This window comes from Pagrus major, chromosome 24 (assembly GCF_040436345.1).
Source record: "Pagrus major chromosome 24, Pma_NU_1.0".
NCBI lineage: Eukaryota > Metazoa > Chordata > Actinopteri > Spariformes > Sparidae > Pagrus > Pagrus major.
In genome coordinates, this window is record NC_133238.1 from 20921039 (window position 1) to 20941387 (window position 20349).

A 20349-nucleotide genomic window follows, 5' to 3' on the forward strand; every position below is an offset into this window, starting at 1 on the left:
ACTGTAAATTATCAGCCACCATCTTGTCTGCCTCTTTGTCTTGTTTAGTCTGACAGAGCAGACTGCATCGTGCAGCACTATTTCACATCTCATAAGCGAAACATAAATACAAGAATGATTTGAACTTCCATATTTTCCCATGATGCCGTGGCGAACTCAAAGTGCCCAGATGGGTTTACTTGAGACCCGAGCCGAGCAGGAAACAAGCTCTGGAAGTGCCTCTCGACAGTGAGGGGATCTCTCGAGACTGAATGAAGACTTAAAGGTTTAATTAGTTTAAAATTGTCATGAAATGTAATTTTTTGGACTTTTTACAGTCTGCATGGTTTAAGTAATAGCCACTCAGTATATTTACATTCTAAAAATACCTCTCTGCAGGGTTGACAATTACATTTTTGGACCTTTAAGACCTTTAATAATGGTTTTCTGTCCAACATATGGCAACCCAGTTGGGACAATATGCATAAGATTATTTATCGCTTTGTTTTTCCTACTTCCCAGCAGTACATGACAACAATCCCTGATGATGTAATCAATGAATGTAATGTTATTTAACTTTAAACGACTGATTAATTTAAGTTAACACAAGTTTTTGTTACATCGACACTTGCCCGTTATCAGACGATTAGCATCCTAGCTACTCAAGCTAGCTCTAGTCGCAGCCTTCTGCAGCACGATCCACCATCACAAAAATCCTATTTTTACTTTATAGGTATATAACATCTCCCAACAGCCTGCAGTTTAAACAAAAACATTTAATTCACATTTTAACTGATATTGCAGCCAATAGGAAATCTTTATCTTTAAAAAGTCACAGGAAATGCAATTTGTTTTCATCACAGGGGTTTGAACCATGAAATTAGATCACAGTTGCAACACTTATACAAGTTTGTTTGGCTGCACTGTAAACAGAAACACCAGTTGCTCATCTACGTTCCTGATAAAGTACCACAGGAACCGTGAACGTCGCCGGATCAGCCGGTACTGAAATATTAATGATTATAACTTCAATTTAACAAGAGAAATATCATCACCAGTCGGGAACGCTTTGCATATTTTCCACTGACGTTGTTCGACCTCTCAGCTAGCGGCCAGTTTCTTCCACTGATCTCATATTGTGTTGGAGAGCGCCAGCTGACTCCAGTATTAAACAGGAAGTGGGCACACAGCCTTTTTTTTCTCTCCCTTTGTTTGGCTCTCGCAGCATTTCACTGCTGTCAGTGTTTCCTTTGATGGGTAGACTGACCGAATATGTAGACGGACAGATGGAAGAAATGTTTCTTTGATGACTTAATCTGATAGGAATCTTGCCAATTAGTGCTGCTGCAATACGAGGGAGTTGTCTGGGTGTATTTCACTCTGAATTGGCGCAGTAGTGTTCTTAAATCGTAAAAATTACTTCAGGCTAAAATTAAAAAAATAATGAAACTCACCAAAAGCCTCATTAACTTTATTAGAAAGGTAATCGTGCAGTTATAAAAAGGTTAAATTGGATATCACATTAAAAGCTGCCGTGGACCATTAATCACACCCACACACACACTCTTGAGTGTGTACCTCTGGCAGCCGGTCCGCTATTTGTCCTCGTACAGTAAATAGAGAGCTGGTGATTCAGCCAGACTCATGGTTTAAATTAGTTGAAATCGGTCCTTTTCACTGACTGATTGTTTGTTCTTTCCTTTGCTTCAGTTACAAATCCTCAAAAATCCTGAAAATAATAGCAAACAGGATGTATTTTCTGTCTTTGAGCTGATTTGGTTTTGAGGTTAGCCGTCCTAATGCACCACAGTCTTCTTCATAGTGCCGTCTCCGCTGTTTCTGATCGGAACGCAGCGTCATGAGTTGTGAGGTCGGATCATGTTATAAGAAATGAGTGTTTTCTCAATTAGGGTTTGGTATCAGCACAGTGTGTATGAATGCCATCAGGTTGATACTCACTGAAGTGCTTTTAACAGTTGAGTTTATAAACCGTGCATTAACCTCGGTGCTCTCTGTCTTTCCTCCCTCCCACTCTCTCTCTCATTTCTATTTCTGTCTGCGCTCTATCTGATCTTCCTCCTCCAGGTATCTGTTCGCCCTGCAGGTCAAACGCGACCTGGCCTGCGGTCGCCTCATCTGTAACGACACCAGCGCCGCTCTCATGGTCTCCCACATCATCCAGTGTGAGTGTAACACGTCCCTCTGTCAATCAATCAATCAAACTTTATTTATATAGCACCTTTTCAGACTAAGTGCTTTACAAGTAATTGATAAAACACAGGATGTTTAAAAGACAAATGCACGACAAGACAGTGATAAAAATGCGCGTGGTTAAAATAATAAAAATATACAACCATGAAACACTGCACAGGAATGTGGAAAATTGTCCCTGTTCTCACTGTGGGGTCCAGCTTCGCTCATGTGGAGGACCATAAATCACCGAACACATGACAGATATTCCCTTTAGGGGCGCACTCGCTGCAGTGTGGTTTGTGTGTTGCTGGTTAAAACCAGATTAGTTTTTAAAATTGTGCAGAATAAATGACAAAAAGAGCATTAAATCCTATACGGAGCTCATCATTTAACACTAGTGGGGGGGGGGGTCTCATAAGCGAGCTCACTTCAGCGGGGCAGATGCTTTGCCGGCAGGAGTCCGCGCCCCGATCACGACTCAGCCTTCAGTTTGCTGTACATGAAGCATCAGCGTCTCCTCACATTCATTCATGATATTTAAATCCACCCTACCATTGTTATTCAGCACCATATGTGGAGGGTGTTGGATTTATGGATTCAGTTCAGTCTGGCAGACAGCGGCGGGGCTGCGGCATGCTAAAGGATAGGACTCGGTTGCCGTGGTAACCGCCAGTGCCGTGCCTGCATGCGAGCACCTGCGGGTGGTGCGTTTTTGAGGGTCTATTGTTGCTGGTGTTGGACAGATGGAGATACACGCATCAGCACACTTTATGTGATCAGCAGAAGAAAAGATAGATGAATAAAAATAAATAAGTTAAAGAGCGTATAGTGTTTTGGTGTGTTTGCTTCCATTCCTGCTGCCTGTATCTCTTCCTCAACTGTCTCCATCTTTATTTAATCGTCTCTTAACCTCGTCTGTCGCCCACCCCTCCCCGTTTCTCGCTTCATTTTCACTTCACATAATAAATATTAAACTCTCACCCTTCTGTCACCTCTTCCATCAGCCGAGATCGGTGACTTCGACGAGACCCAGAGCTGGCAGCATCTCCTCCACAATAAGTACCTGCCAGACCAGGACGCCATCAGAGACAAGATCACAGACTGCCACCGCCAGCATGTGTGAGTTAGCGTGTCCGAACATGCATGTAAACGTACATGCTTACATGGAAACACATTCAGTTTTTAGAAGATTAAAGGAGAGCAGGGTTTTTTTCACTGAACAGAGGTAAAAACAGCAAAACTTACTGTATAAAATATTCATTTTAAACTGTGTAGAGTACAACTGAGATTCCAAAAAGGCTGAGAAATGTAATAACAGAGTTCAGTCATTTGCAAACAAAATCATTCTGTTTTATTTATGTTTCTACACAGCGTCCCCACTTTTTTGGGATCAGGATTATAATTAGGCGCGCTTTAAGGTTATAAAATGTCAAAAAATAGAGGCCAGAGCCCAAGGTGACATCTTCAAACTGCTAAGTTTTTCATTCAAAAGCAACAAATGTTCACTTTTTAAACACTGGAATTGGCAAGTAACGGCCCTCGAGACTAACTAACTTCCCACTGGTTGACGTAATTTGTTATTTACGTGCACCAGGACATATTTTGGGTGAACAGAATAACACATTTCAATTTCATTTCTTGACACATTATGTAAATGAACGTAAACAGTAAACAGTCACTCATGAAGATGGCCTTGTATTTTTTCTGGGTTTCTACATCTTAACCAGTAACAACACATTTTAGACTGTGATATTTAGTTATTCCTCTGGTGGGAATAATATACAATATCGCCAACAGCAAGTGGAGATGGCGTGTTTCCTTATCAGAAACTTTCAGCACCATGACGATCGACCTACAGCCAGTTAACACCTTAATTATTTAGGTTTTTGAAGTAAAACGAGACAGTATTATATTGAATACATTTTTCATTTCAAATGTTGAAGTGTTTGACACAAGATGCCCACAACTTCTCTTAAAAATCTCTCAGTGTATGTGAGCCCAAGGTCCAATATCACACTTGTGTAAGTTGCCTTCAGGGCCATGATTCGCTCTCAATCCGGTATGCAAATGCTTTAAACACCGATTTGAGGTGAACACACAGAGAAAACTTCCCTCTTTCAGGTGATTAACGTGAAAACAGTCTTTTAGGGTCAAACTCTTGCTCGTACACTGTTTACCTGGAAATAGCCGGTAGAGATTATCCTTGCTTGGAAAACATCACTGAGCCGAGCTTTGGCCTGACTCTGGATCTTGGATCTTGGCAGCATTAACCTCAAAGGTGTCAGGAGAATTTGTTTTTTCACACAAACACACAGCACACATACATCCACACTTAAAGATAGGTATCTGTTTATTTAAATGTGCCGCAAACACGGCCATTACACAATTACACCCAACCCATAAGCCTCTCTCCCGCAGAGATGTTTATCTCTGTAGCTGCAACACACACACACACATTTTTAATCTCTTTCGCGCAGAGGTGGCTGTCCACAAACACACCGCTTGGCACTCCCTCTATGCCTCCCGAGACCACACATTCACACACACACCTCTCTGCTCATTTACATTACAGCTTAGCTTCCTCCACCGCTGTTTGCAAACACATGACAGATGCATTTCCTTTTTTTTTTTTCATAAAACCCTTCTTTAAACCACAGATGAAAACTGAAAACCAAACCACACACTTGCTGATTATTTACCCTGGTCACATTCTCTGTTTGTGGCCTCCTCACGCCCCCACAGTCCCTCACCCTTTCCTCAGCCGACGCCACAGGAAGGAAGTGGCTAATTCAGCGGCTCATACAGGAAACAGGAAGTTATTTTCAGATTTGTGAGGAAACAAACTTCTTTCACCCCCCACAGTGGGTACTGCCATCTGATCCTGTGGGTATTTTAAGACCGTTTGTTGTTTCTACAGTCCCCGCGAATATGGAGTGGGACGTGTCTAACATCTGGCACACACAGTACAAAACAATGACACTTGACCAATGAGTTAGGGATGTTGATTTCCCTAAATGGTCACAAATGTTATCTACAATCAAACAGTTCAGTTTTAGAAAGTTAGCTGAGCTGCTGATTAATTGGTACGTCCAATTATTAATGGATTGAATGATCACTCTCCTCCACAGCGGACAGACTCCTGCAGTGTCAGACTACCACCTGCTGGAAATCGCTCGGCGGTTGGAGATGTACGGCATGCGTCTGCACCCAGCCAAGGACCGAGAGGGTACTAAACTCAACCTGTCCGTGGCGCACACCGGGGTGCTCGTCTTCCAGGTAAGATTAAATAAAACATCAGATTCACAATGTTCTGATGAGAAGTTGATCCTTGCACTCTGATCTCGATCAACCAATCAGTGAAAATCTATATAATGTGTGCTGGATTTCTAGGAACCAAATAAGATTTCAAGTTGAGTGAAGCTGAAACTGTATTTTTAGGGAAAAATGTAGTAAACATTTTCCTTTTTGAAGTTAAATTCTCTGTTGTGTTCCAGTTTGTCTTTTTCCTTGTAAGGTGATGAATTTTTCATGATTGTTAATCAGCTTCTTATAACGCAATCTCCTTTTTCTTTTAGGGGTACACAAAAATTAACGCCTTCAACTGGTCCAAGGTTCGCAAGCTCAGCTTCAAACGCAAAAGGTTCCTAATTAAGCTGAGAGCAGACCCCGCTGTAAGTCCACATAACACTTCCTTTTTCCTTTCGTCTGTTCTTCCCTGCATCCATACTTAAATCTGCCTCTTCCTCTTCCAGCAGAACGCCCACCACGACACGCTGGAGTTCGCCATGGCCAGCAGGGATTGCTGTAAGATCTTCTGGAAGATCTGCGTGGAGTATCACGCCTTCTTCAGGCTCTTCGAGGAGCCGAAGCCCAAACCCAAGCCTATTCTCTTCACCAGGGGATCCTCGTTCCGCTTCAGGTAAGTCGAGGACAGAAACAAAAACGACAGGAAACTGCTATGTTTGCATTTGTCTTTCATCGCCTGCTTTTCTCTCTGCAGTGGTCGAACCCAGAAGCAGATCATCGATTATGTGAAAGACTCGGAGCTCAAGAAAATACCATTTGAAAGGTTGTAAAAACTAACCAGCAGTCAGATTTCTGTTTTATGGATTAGCTGCACATGATTTGACCTCATCTGTCTCTTTTTCAGGAAGCACAGTAAGGTCCTGTCCAACAGCAGCATGTCCCCTCAGTCGTCCTCCTTCAGATCGCAAGTGCCAAAAGAGGTAATACACCCTCTCTTGTGGCTTGACTTTTACAGACCCTTACAGTCTGTTTTTATTATTTATCTGGAGCTGCTCCGTGGCCTTAAGCACCAGCTGTTTTTGTCCTCCAGAGAGCGAGTGTGTGAATTTGTGCCAATCTGTTCCCACTAATAACATTTTGTCGAAGCATAATGAGCCCAGTTAAAGAAGAGATTAAAAAGCTTCTCCTCTTATCATCACTTTCTCTGTATCTTCTGTCAGAGTGCCATGTCTGTCCAGTTAGCAGACCAGCCTGACTCAGCCAGACTGGGTCATCAGGCTGAGTCTAACGGCTCAGAGGAGCCACCAGCGGCCGCGTCCTCCACCAACGGCTTCCACGACCCGCCGACAGCGGACCCAACTCGGCAGAACCACAACGGCACAGGATCGGCGCTGGACCCGAACTTCCTCAACCCAGGTCCTTCCTGCAGGGCAAACAAAGGCAGCAGCTCCTCTATTCCTTACATAGACTGCAGCGACATAGACAGTGAATGTGATGTGACAAAGAACAACAGGGGCCACAGCAAAGCAAATGGCAGCAATGCAGATGATGTGTATAATAAGAGGAACGGGGATATGGGTCGTAATGGGGGGCAAGCTGGGAATCTGTTTGGGGTTGTGAACGGGTTCTACCACACCAATCACCAGGGGCTGATGCAGCAGCATCAACAGCAGGGTATGATGGGTAACAGAAGCACCGTAGATCAGTCTCCCAAGACTAACGGGAGTCATGAGCTGACAGATGATGAAATTTTGCCCAATGGAGGTTCGTATCAAGGTCGCCTCCCGCTCCACAGCACGCTGCTGGATGAGATCTTTCAGGGTCGAGACAAACGAGTCGCATCGATAGGCCGACCGTTAGGAACCGGGACTCGTAGTCAGTGCTCCAGCCCGGTGATCAGCAGCTTCCACCACCGCACCAACTCCCTCAGTCACGCCGAGATGACAAACGGTCACGGTACGCAGCGCTCACGCTGGGATGATGGCGGGCATTATTTCAGTAAACGTCCAGGAATCATCCCAGTGGAGACTCCAACTATCCAGCCATCACCCCCACCGAACCAGTACGGTAGCTACTCCCCGATCACCTCGAACCGCATGGCGCCACATTTCGCCAAACCGTATAACAACAACAACATGAGGAACCGCTCCGATACTGATCCGTTCATTCTCAGCCAGCTGACATCCACCCCCATCCATCGCCAAGACCCTCACCGCTCCGGGTTGCACAGCCAAGCTCCACTTTCCGCGCCGATGGAGCGAAGAATGATCATAACTAACGGCAATCACACAGGGAACCTCATTGTTCCCGGTCAGCCGCGCTCCAACACGGTGCAGCGGCTGTTTGGCCGTCAGGGAAAGCACGGTAGCAGCCCCAATCGTAACAACTTAAACCAACCGGTCCAAATGATCGACGGATCGACCAGCAGCGGCACCGACACCAGCGACACGGAGTCGGACACCGGTAGCAGCGCATACAGCCAGCCGTTAATGTACGGCAATCCCATCGCGGTCAGTTCCATGAATTCGGTCAACTCAAACGGCGTGAGCTCGTCGCCGCTGCCACGCAACAAGTACTCCTTCGGGAGTCTCCAGCTGGAGGAGGGGGAGGACGGCGAGGCAGAGGAGGAGGAAGGGTGTTACCGCTTTAATGAGGAAGACATAGGGGGTCGGGTTTTTAGCTGTTGAAGGCTGAAGACGTGCGAGTAGTTCCACCTCATATTAGGCGCTATAGTTACAGTTCAGTATATTACAGATAAACTGCTGTGTTAATCACTCGGCTACATTAACGAAGCCTGAAAATCATTCCATTAATAGTTGGTTATTGAAATAGTAGAAGTACACACCTGTGGATTGCGATACGATAGATCTAGTCACCTGTTTACACTTGGTTAGCTGTGGTACACCTTAAACAGTAAGGTCGAAAAGTCGGAGACCACGAGTCAAAATACGTAAATTTTGCATTTGGTTTGAACGTAAAACATTTTTTAAATCAAAAATGATAAAAATCAGCCAAGTGAAAAGTTGAATCTTTGAAAAAATGTCCATGAATTTGGTATTTCCACCTTTTGCTTTAATGACAGCATGCAATTGAGCTGGCATGGACTCCACATGTTTGTGCAAAACACGATGACTCATGTTATCCCAGTGCGATTTGCCAGTGTTCCACAAAGCTTCTTGTTTTGTCACAGAATGCTGGGATAACATAAGGCATCAGGTTTTGCTTGTGGAGTCCATGCCCGTTTGAGTACATGATGTCATTTAAACAAATACATCGAAAAATTCAACTTTTTCATTATATGTTAAGTTTATTTGACCATAAAAAAACTGACTTTGACTTTACTGTAAATCAAACATGTTTTTTGAAAAGGTTCTAACATGTTTTTATCAAATCAAAACACCTACCCGACTTTTTAGATGAATAGATGAAACGTCCATTGTTTCTAAACCCCTTAATCCCACTTTTGTATTGAATTTTTATGCAAACTTTTTAACTTTAGTCCGACTTTACTTAAAAACGTAACGTTAAAACTTTGACTGGCTGTTTTGTCAAAAGAAGAATCAATAAAAGCCTTGAGGCTCCTCAGCCGGTGCTCACTGACATGTTTAAAAATCAGCATTGGTAATGTTAGAAGAAAAATCTTCCTTACAAAGTGCCATAACTTAAGAATTGTATATTCAGTGTAGATGTATGTGCAGATGAAAGTATACCTTCACGTGTAGAACTGTAGTTTTGTGGGGAAGATTATTTCTACGACTCTTCCTCGTTTTTCTTCAAGAAAACCGTTTGATAACATCGATATTATTCTACTTAGGAGACATGAGGTTTCTGTTGATTGTAGCTCACTTTTATAAACGATGTTTGCTTGTTGTTGAGATATTAAGGTGTTGAAGCAGGAGATGAATTAGGGGAAGCTGTTGAGTTGACCAAGACCTGTTCTGGGTCATTACCCCCTTTTATAGAACAATGTTTGTTGTAATAATATTTCCCAATTTGTAGTAGCATTTTCTCTGAATCGAACTTTTATAATTATTTGACTGTTGTCTGGTGCAATAGAAGGGCTTTATGATGATAGCTGAAGGATTTCAATGGGAAGTGATCGGCGATGTTGTACATGGTTTGTGTTTAGAGCAGCCTGTGGTTGTTCGGGTTGTGTTCAACCGCACGGATTGTTAAAACGAGAGATATTCCCCTTTAATTGTACAGTATATTTGAATGTTCTTGGTAGGGGATGGATCGTAGACTTGGAAGAAAAATGTGCTCGATGTCTAAGCTATGGGGATCTGTAGCTGTAGCGGCCGGTCTGCCTTTCTCATTCGGTTTTGGCCGAGCCGACGTCCTTTTCCTCGGAGCACTTTTTAATGCTTTCATTCGATTTCTGTCTGTCTGTTGTGGGCGACTTGCACTGTAATTTGGATGTTTGTGGTAGAGACTTTTTGTAGTGATTCTCTTTTGTATTCACCATTAGTGGAGGAATAGATTTACATCAATTGAAATGTTAGGGAGAGTATCAATACGACCCTAACCTTTATATCTGTATTTTTGATAATAAGTGTGTCTACGTTTCTACTGAAGATGCGTTACACGTGATTATGCTACTCCTCTTTCTTTCTACACACACAATAAGCAAAAAATCAAACACGCCAAGCATCGTCCTCAAACCTGTGACCGTCCATGGCTGTCTGCTTTGCTTAGCTTGGCCCCTGGCATGCACCACAAGCACACACACAACAAAGGTAGCTCACTGTTTGTTTTTCTTTCACTTTCTTTGGATGCTGTTTTCTCTCCTCTGTTCCGATGCTGTTTATTGAAGGTGTGCCGACCCTCCATCCCCATCACTGTCATTTACTGGCTGTCTGCTCACTGCAACACATGCTTTTTTTGGTTTTCACTACAACACTGGATTGGGATAAACTTTAGTGAATTAATGCACTTTGCCCACACTGGCTTAAAAAAACATCAATGTCTGTATTTCCTAAATACAAAGGTGGTAAACTAGACACTCAGAAACAGTTAGCATGCTAACACGCTTAACTATAATTATTAATATATTACATTACATTTTAACTGCTAAAAAATCAGCATGTTAGCAATGTAATTCCAAACATGTTCGCATGCTAACGTGCAAAACTATGATTATAAACTTGTTCAACATTATACTGCTAAACGCAAGCATGTTAGCATTGTCTCTCTGAGCGTGTTAGCATGCTAGGAGGCTAAACTATGATTATGAACATGTTTAACGTTATACCTGTTAAAAATCAACGTGTTAGCATTGACTTTCTTAGCGTGTTAGCATGCTAACATTGGCGCTTATTTTGAAGGAGCGCTGTAACTTTCTTCCTGACTTTGTTTTTGGGAAATATAGACAAGTGATTAAGGTAGATTATTTTCTTTATACTTACTGGCTAGCAGTACAAATTTGTATAAAAACACTTAATTTAAATCACATATGTAGAATTAAGTTACCTCCTTAGCCATTTTTCCATGAAAATACTACTCTGGGAGCCTTAGAGCTCCCTTAAGGGTTCGATATACAAAGTGACTTAGCTTCGACTAAATGTCACCAGAGTTTTATCATGTTTAGTCACCTTCTAAAGCCAAACGACTGTTTCTTTCCTCTGAGCTGCCCCTCCCTCCTGAAACAAATGTTCACGCTTCATGCTTTGTAAATGCGCTGTTTGATAAGCATGTTTTCTGTTAGTGGGGGGAAAAAATGCTGTTTTCTCACCATTTTCCTTTCTTTACTCTGAATGCATGTAAAACCAGGCAAGCTGCTTTTTTTCCTGTCATTCTGCTCTGTTTTTGCTCACTTTGTCGGTGTTTTCTATCACGGGGCTCAAAAATGGTTTCAGATGTTTGAGAGGCATCAAGTGCAGCTTAACACAAACTTAACAACTCTAGAAACTCCTCATTACTTCTCGTGTTGTCATATTTAAGTAACTGCACCCCGTCTTTTTCAAATATTTAGAAACCATTTGCGTTTTTGGTCCCAGGTTTCCTCACTGTGCACGAGGACAAAACGGGGCAGACTCAACTCCAGTGCTCTTTTCATGATGAGTGAGAGGGCGAAGGTAGACAGACACAAGTAAAGTAAAGCTTATTTGAAATTGTAAGTGTTAAAAAACAAAAGATATCTTTGAGAGAAGTGGAATTTTTATTCTGTAAGATGTGAAAGTCTGAGTATTGTCAGGAGATGGACACACACATAAACGTGACTATTGGAGTTGAGTCCACCTTGTGTTTCCTTTCACTGCCTGTCACCAAATAGCACTTGCAGCAAGTCACTTCCATTGAAGCTTTTTTGTATTGTTTAATGTACTGTACATACAGTAACAGACTGATAGATTGTGATTTTGTATTAAATTGTAATTTGTATGTTAATGGAGTTAATCAGAGCCAAATTTGCTAGATTTAACTTTAAAAACGAAAAGTAAAGATGATTGTCGTTTCTTCTGCGGTTCACACACTGTGATGATGTGATCGTATTTGACTGATATCAAAGCAAGTAGTTCAACATTTTGGGAAATTGGCAAGAGTGAGACGAGAAGATTGATACCACTTTTATGTGTGTACGGTAATTTTGAAGCTACAGTTAGCGTAGCTTAGCACGGACACTGGAAACAAGACAGGAAACAGCTAGCTTGACAAAAACCGCCTATTAGCTAATTAACATTTAATATCTGTTTGTTTGATCTGTAAAAAAAAAACTGAAGTTTGAAAATGACAAGTTGTGCTTCTATGAACATTTTGTTACTTTTGTTAGCTTTGTACAGGCTAGCAGTCTTTATGCTAAGCTAAGCTAACAGGCTTCACTGTACAAGCACAAGAGTGGTATCTATCTTCTCACCTAACTCTCGGTAAGAAAACAAGCAAGTGTATTTCCCAAAGTGCTAAACCATTTTCTTTAACTTAGTTTATTAAAATGGTATAAGGTGGCGTTTTAGCATCACATCTGAGCTTCTCTTTCTGTTTACATAACACACTTCTTACTGACTGACTGACTTCTTTTGAAGGAATAATCAGGCTTTCTGGCTGTTCTTCTAGTTTTGTGGTTCGGTTGTAGATTTAGTTTGCACGTCCTGTATTTACATCACAATAAATACAGAACGTGCAAAGGTAAAACTGCTGCCAACCTAGCTGAAGAACCGCCAACAAGTCTTTCTATTCCCTTCCAAAAGAAAGGCACTGAAATGATAATTCTTCCCTTAACGCACACTGACTGTAAGGCCTGAAGACGCTCTGACTCACTGGTTTTCTTTGTCACTCTTGTAACACTTTGTATTCCTTTTTATTTTCATCACAAAAACACCTACTGGATTTCTTTTTTTGTGAGGTTTTTTTTTTTTTCTTTACTCTTCATCACTCTTTTTAACACTGTAACTGATTGTGTGCACTAGTGTCAATAAAAAGCGACCTTGTATGTTCGAAGAAAAGGGACTCCAGAATTTTCTGTAGACAGAACCGATGTCCGATTACCCCTCCACCTCCATACCCTGCTTGACTTGTGACCCCCCCACCCGTGTCTTGTGTCGTGGTAGCTAGCCCGTAGAGTAGATGTTGTGCGTTTTGTTCGGTGTCGTGCGCACGTGATCCGACTTGTTTCCGTCTGTGTTTCATGTCCTGTAGCTTCTGTTAGCTCGTTGTTTCACCTGTGTTTTGTTGTTGTGGTAGTTTTGTAGTTATTTTCTGTGTGGTGGTAAGTTCTTTTATAGCACCCGTCACAGATCTGCACTCAGTGGTTGCCAGTTTGGTGTATAACAATGGACTCTTTGGAAACTTTGCACCTGGGCAAGTATACAGTCACAACCTATGTAGTAAACCTCTGTAGTGACTCTAGCTGTAGTGAGAAGTAGGTCTAACTTTATATTCTCAATCATACCAGACTCCATTTAAAAAACGGATGATTTTAGGCATCATCACGACCAGCAAGACTATCAAATATCTATGGAAGACCATATCTAGAGTGCATTTTAAGGGAAAAGGAAAAGCTAATGAATAACTGATTACTTGATTAGTCTACTGTTTTGATGATCAATTATCGTTTAAGTCATGTTTAAAGCAAAAATCCAAACCAATCTCTGGTTCCAGCTACTCCAACACATTATGTTTGAGTTTTGGACTGATGATTTTTCCATATTTTCTGACATTTTACAGGCCAGTTAATTCAAAGTACCTAATTGTTTGGTTTGTGAAATGTCAGAAAATGGTTAGAAGTCAGTCCAAGATGATGTCCTCCAGTGTCTTGTTTTGTCCACAGCCCAAAGATATTCAGTTTACTGTCGAAGACGAGTAAGGAAACAAGAAAATATGCAAGAATTTCAGTTGAAAAATGTAAAGAATTAACTTGAATATCCAACAGAATGTGAAAAACAGTTATGATGTTACGTCTTTGTACTGCGTTGCAGAGATATCTTCTAAATGTAGCATGCTAACCAGCTCTTATTGCAACTCGACAGCTGTTTAATAAGCACGACTGTATTATTTGTCTTTTTACTTCCCCTTATAATGCACAAATATGGCCTTTATGAAGTCTTGCAGATAAACTGACTTGTATAATCCATAACTCTTTACTAACATCTACTTACGTTATCTTTTTAGAGGCACAGAGTAGATGTAGACTCCTTCAGAGCTGAGGGATCGTAGCATTCTTGTCATGCGGCGACCTGCCTGAACATGACAGCTGCTCATTTTGGGTCCTGACCCGTAGTTTAAGATTGATTGCGTAGCGTTGTCTAACCTTGAAATTCAACGCCATACAGTTTGGTAGAGAAGTATTTGGGGAATATGTGAATGTAGAAGCCTTTTCCTTCACCTAGAGGTGTCTGAGGAAGGAATGAAAATGTCACTAGAAGAGTTAAATGATAAGGAAGTGGCAGTGAATTTCATGAGAAATGTAGAATCTAATTTTAACTCCCTTATCCTCTCCTGCAATCTCCTCCTTTATCTCACTCTTTGTTCTATTCCTCCCTCCCCTTTCCCATTTTCTATTTTCCTCTCCTCCCCACAGAAAGTCCCGGCTCAGAGGACTCTCCGGGGGGAAGTCCCCACGCGGTCGTCAACGGCAGCGGCGCGGTAAACGGGCAGGGGCTGGGTCCGGGTCCGAGTCCTGAGGGGGGACGGCTGCTGTCTCCTCTCACCAGCCCGCTGCTCACCGACGCCGGGTGTATCCGCAACGACGACGAAGAGGAGGCGAGGAGGAAGGTGGGCTTACAGACAGCGAGAGAGTGGTCTTGTTTTGTTATATTAAAGCTGTTTTCTATAGAAATAACACAAGACTTTAGCGATGTATATGTGAATAGATAGACGGATGATCGTCCTCCTCCTTCTCTTTGTGTCCAGAAGTTTCCCACAGACAAGGCCTACTTCATAGCCAAGGAACTGTTGACCACAGAGCGGACCTACCTCAAAGACCTGCAGGTCATCACAGAGGTAAGGAGGACGGTTCTGCGCTTTCTCTTCAGCAGCAGAAGCTACTGGGATGAATAAAAGCGATCACTTTTTTGAGAGTTTGTTACTCTAGCCACGTCTGTTACCATGCGGATACTAACTGGAAGGCCGATCCCAACTGTCTGAGAGAGAGAAGGCCATCTGTGCCTGTCTGGTTAAGTGTAAACACACTCTCTAAAGTACACAGCCCTGCATAACACACAGATAGACCGTGAACCAAGGTTGGTCACTTTAAAGGCTCGATACTGGAATAGTGAGTCAACGCTGGTTATTTCAAAGCCTGAATTTTGGGACCGTGAACCAACATGGGTCTTTTTATAAAAGCTCATGTGTTGGGACAGTGAGTCAGCGCAGGAGCTGGGATCAGGATGTGATTTGGTGTTTTCACAGCCTAAATATCGGGAAATTGAGCTCGGTTTGGTGTTTTGAAAGCCAAAATATTGGGAAGAGAAGCTTAAGTTCGGCTCTCCGTTCCAGCGTTTTCGACTTTTTTTTTTTGTTCCCATCCCGAAAACGGGCTTTTATGTGCATTTAGTTTGGCGCGTGACTAAAGACTGAGGTTCAACATCTGAGACTTTATTCAGATTTTTCATGTGCAGGACAGATGAGGGATGAAAATACGACTTCCCAGTGGGCAGAGTGAAGTTTTTTAAATGATGTTCACTCTTCTCAGGGTTTGTGCAAAGTCTTGAAAGTTTGGAAGAATGCTGTGATGTTTTCAAGGTTAGGAATCTGCTTGAATTCGGATATAATCCTTGAAAAATGCGCGATTTCACCATAATCTAGTGTTTTATCTATGCAAGTGTGGAGGACCCAAACTGCCAAAATCAAAAATAAAGTACAGAAATAAAGAAAATGAACCTATAAATGAATTAATATGTCATGAAATGCATCAAAGATATTCAAAATAAGTGTGTTATAATTAAATAATTTAGAAAATGTCTGTATTTTTTTACCTCTTTATTAATTCCCCTATTTAATTTGTCATTTTTTACTTTATTTTGTATTTTTTTAAATAATTTTTGCAATTATTTTATATTGTCTTGTGTTTTTAGCTGCATTTAATGGCATGTTAATTCATTTAAAGTCATTTGATTTTGGCAGTTTCGATCCTCCCTACGCAGCCGCTCATGTAAACCAGAAGTCTACATACAATTAAAGTTTAAATGACCAGCTGGAAAAATAAACAACAAGGCAATATACCGTAAATTGATTGCTGTGGATGTAAACTTTATTTTCTGCAGTTGTATTTTTAAAATTTTGGCTTCGGCACCTTGAAATTACTTGAAAAGTGCTTAAAAAGCTGCACAAACTTGCATCCTGCTTCCTCTTTAAGACAACGCAGACGGTCGGCTCCTGGCTCTTTAGTTTACAAGTAAAACCACTAAAATCAACAGAGGGGAAAAACTCACTCTGCATCTTAAATCCTCGGGATGAAAGTGCAGCTTAATGTGGGTCAGACATGTGATTCAACTTTACTGTCTGTTGCTAACAAACGAGGGGAAAGTCAGCAGCGGGAGGGTGATCGGTCGAGACCACCGGTGGGGAAAACACCGGTCCAGCAGCGAGCACCTGCCTGCTAAAGACCGTGTCGCCTTAATATGATGACTCTGAGCGTGGCTTCTGACCTCGCCCGGAGGGAGAAATATCATATTTCCCCTCTCTTGTGTCTTTTTCTGCCTCTCAGCTGTTTTTCTTTTCAACAGTAGTTTCCAGCCTCTTTGATGTGGGAGGAAGGCGTGCGCTGGCACTTTTTTTAAAAACCTCTTAAATATTTTCTTTGGCTGGCAGCGCTCACGCCTGAGATCCAACACCCTTCCCCTCCCTCCCTAGTGGTGGAATGTAACTGAGTACATCTACTCAGTGCTGTTAAAAAGTACCCAGAAGTCATACTTCTACATACAAAGTAAAGATATCATGTTTAAATATTAATTTGGTGAAAGTGAAAGTCACCCATATGAATAATACTTCAGTAAAAGTCTTAAAGTATCTGGTATTAAATGTAATTAAGTATCAAAATTACAATTAAAAGTAAATTATATATACAGAATAACAACATGTTGAGCATTTTGATTGCTGATAAAGTAAATTCATTTAAAGATGTGCCGGTTTGGCTCTGATGCAGCATGTAAAGTAACTAAAGTAATCAAATAAACAAGTAGTAAAAAGAGTAAAAAGTACGATATTTCTCTTTCAGGTGCAGTTGAGTTGGAAGTAGCAGGAATGGAAACACTTGAGTAAAGTACAAGTACCTCAATATATTACTTAAGTACAGTCAGTGATGAATGTAACTAAGTACATTTACTCAAACACTGTACTTATGAACCATTTTAAGGTACTTGTACTTATTATATTTCTATTTCACTACATTTTGTCCAATGAAAACCGTGTTTTTTTCCCACATTTGGTGATTTTTAATATGTATATTTGAATATAAAATGTAAATTTTGCTGGTTATACTTTGAACTCGTAGTGGAGTATTTTCACAGTGTGGTATCAGTACTTTTCCCTCCCTCTCTGCCTCCCCCTCTCTCGTCTCGCTGTCACCCCTCCTCTCCCTCCCACCGTGTCCTTCTGGCAAACAGCTGGACGGCCTCCTGTCTGCTCTCGCTGTCATAGCGGCGTGTGATTTACTCTGAGAGGGGAATATAACACCTCTGTGTCAGGGGTTGTAGTGCACTCGCTCAGGTCCAGGAGGATCATCGTGTGTGTGTGTGTGTGTGTGTGTGTGTGTGTGTGTGTGTGTGTGTGTGTGTGTGTGTGTGTGTGTGTGTGTGTGTGTGTGTGTGTGTGTGTGATCCTCGGTGCAAACAAATGTCATCGTGCTTTCAAGTGGAATCACTCAGCCCGACTCACCGACCTCCCGTATTCAGGGGGATCAGACCAGTGTCGTGTGTGTTTGTGTGTTTTCATGTGTGTGGTTCCTCATATATGTCACTTCTGATCACTGTCAGCGTTAGTTTGGGGGATTTTCACATCATTCTTAGATTATTACATTTTGAGGAACTATTATGTTGTGTATTACTTTGTTTTAAAGCATAACATTAATAACCAGGTCCTTGTAGGTGATTTTCTCAGTGGATTTTGAACCATTTGGTATAAAAATGTCAGAAAATAGTGAGTCCAGAGTGTCAAATAGCTTTTATTTGGTCTAACTTACACTCCAAAACCTAAAAATATACAATTTATTATCACTAAGACAAAGAAAAGCAGTAAACCTGAGAATTTTTGTCATTTTTGCTCGAAGACAATGACTATTCCTTGTTGATTAATAGTTAATTTAGATGAATTTTCTGCCGATCAACTAATTGATGGATTGTTTTGACTTTAACCGTAGACTCATACTTCGTTCTCGTGGTAGAGCCTCCCTTAAAGGTGCATTATGGAAGAATAGTTTAAAAAATTCAAATATTAACAAAAACTATCCACATAATGTGGAGAAGTAAGAGCTTTCGCATTATGTTGAAGACACTGTGTTGTTTTGCAGAGATATCCACTGTAGTTAGCATGCTAACCAGCTAGCCTCAGCCGTAGCCTGTTTCATAACACCATGTAGAAGACCGCACTCTGGCTCCACTACAGCTTCACACCTCTCTTGAACCCACCGTGTCTTCGTCATTCTCAGGAGTTCTGGTCGGAGCTGTTGTAAATCGCCTCTGTAGTGTATTACCAGTTGTCAAACTAGCTTCCGTCAGTTTCAGTTTTTAACTTGACCCACATGTGTTTGTGTGTTTGTCTCCTGCAGTCCTTCCAGGGTGTTGCGGGGAAAGACGAGGCCTTCCCAGACTCTGTTATGAACCTGATCTCCACCAGCTACGATCCACTTTACAAGTTTCACCAGGGATTCCTCAAAGAGGTGGAGCAGCGTCTGGCACAGTGGTCAGTATCTGTGTGTTCCCACTGTTACAAAACGCACCTACATAGCAGACATTCACTCATTCTAATAAACCAAGATGACATTTTGTGCTTCTTTGCAGATGACTAAGTAGTTTTTTATTCAGTTTATTCAGTCATGAAAACAAAAAGAGCCAACAAAGGTCTTTCTCTTCTGGTTAAAATTACTTCCCCAAAACTAGAGTGCACCTTTTAAATGGCTAAAATTCAGCACAGAAAAGCAGGAAAATGATGATAATTCAGACACTGATGTGGCTTTTTATAAGCAATCACAGCAAGACAAAGTCTACAAAGAGTTGAAGTAATTAAAAAGGATTACTGGATGTAAACAAGACGAATCCACCACAAAAATTAGAAGGATTGTAAGAGCAGATTAGTGTTTTTAGTACTTTAGCGAGACAAAAACAAATGACTTAACTTCACTGTTGTGTTTCTGTATCGTGTTTGATAACCACACACAAACAAACAAGTCAAGAAAAGCACAAATCTCCATTAAGAAGGACAAATAAGTCGATTTGAATTCTGTTTATTCATTTATTTTATTTGGACAAATGGGATAATTAGTGGGATAATTGCTGCACCACGATTTTTAATCACTTTCAAGTCGCCACATTCCAGTGTAATTAAAAATGAAACCATAAAACCGTGACATGAAAGGACTAATGTGGCTCTGCATGGGAGCTAATGTGCACATGCAAAGCCCTTCGTTTCCTCCTATGGGATCCTTGTCTGTGTTATTTCTGTAATGACAGACAGGAGGACACACACACACACACACACACACACACGCCCCAATGACTCGCTGGTCGGATAAATGGGATTGTGGGAATCGAGTGGAAGATTTTCCAGTCGTGTGTGTCAGAAACGTAGCTCTTCTCTGACATCTACTGGTGAATCAGTGTAACTGCAGGTGCAACAAGCTCAGTATATTCTTTCTCTTTCCTCTTTCAGGGAGGGTCGTTCAAACGCTCACATTAAAGGAGACTATCAACGTATTGGTGACATTCTCCTGAAGAACATCCAGGGTCTGAGGGTAACATGAACCCTCTTATTCCTTGTTTTTGGTCTACAACACATTGTTGTCTTTGTAAGATTGGGTTTACAGGTGTAGAAGTTACAGACCTCTCTCTGTATCTTATCTTTATTTTAAATATTTTCATTTCTTTTGGATCTGCAGCAGCTGACCGTTCACCTTCAGAAACATTCAGAGTGCCTGGTGGAACTGGAGCGGGCCTGCAGGTATGTGAACCTCCGCAACCAAAAGTGGTCGGGTAGTTAGTTAGTCACGGGTGATGAGAACATCATACAACCATTACACCAACAGTGTAGGAGTACTTTGAAAAGCAACACTTCGCATCTCCGTCCCGCAGGTCAGTTCGGAAGGTGGAGACCGTGTGTCGAGACTTCGAGCAGCAGAGAGTTTGCTACCTGCCCTTCAACATCTTCCTCCTCAGGCCTCTCCACCGCCTGCTGCACTACAAGCTCATCCTGGAGAGGCTCTGCAAGCACTACCCGCCCACCCACGACGACTTCAGGGACTGCAGAGGTACGGCTCTGCTTTTTTTTGTATCCCCACCTCTCCTCCCT

The 20349-nt window shown here is 41.8% G+C and overlaps 1 protein-coding gene across 1 annotated transcript in view; it reads left to right on the forward strand.

Annotated features, from left to right (window-relative positions):
- LOC140992326 (FERM, ARHGEF and pleckstrin domain-containing protein 1-like) overlaps positions 1–20349 on the forward strand; it is a 59980-nt gene that overhangs the window by 33972 nt on the left and 5659 nt on the right. The window contains 14 exon segments of the mRNA XM_073462630.1: positions 2065–2162; positions 3177–3291; positions 5301–5448; positions 5748–5843; positions 5928–6091; positions 6173–6241; positions 6323–6398; positions 6639–6834; positions 14429–14622; positions 14761–14850; positions 18614–18747; positions 19714–19795; positions 19940–20001; positions 20133–20308. Coding sequence (XP_073318731.1) covers positions 2065–2162; positions 3177–3291; positions 5301–5448; positions 5748–5843; positions 5928–6091; positions 6173–6241; positions 6323–6398; positions 6639–6834; positions 14429–14622; positions 14761–14850; positions 18614–18747; positions 19714–19795; positions 19940–20001; positions 20133–20308 — 1700 coding nt within the window.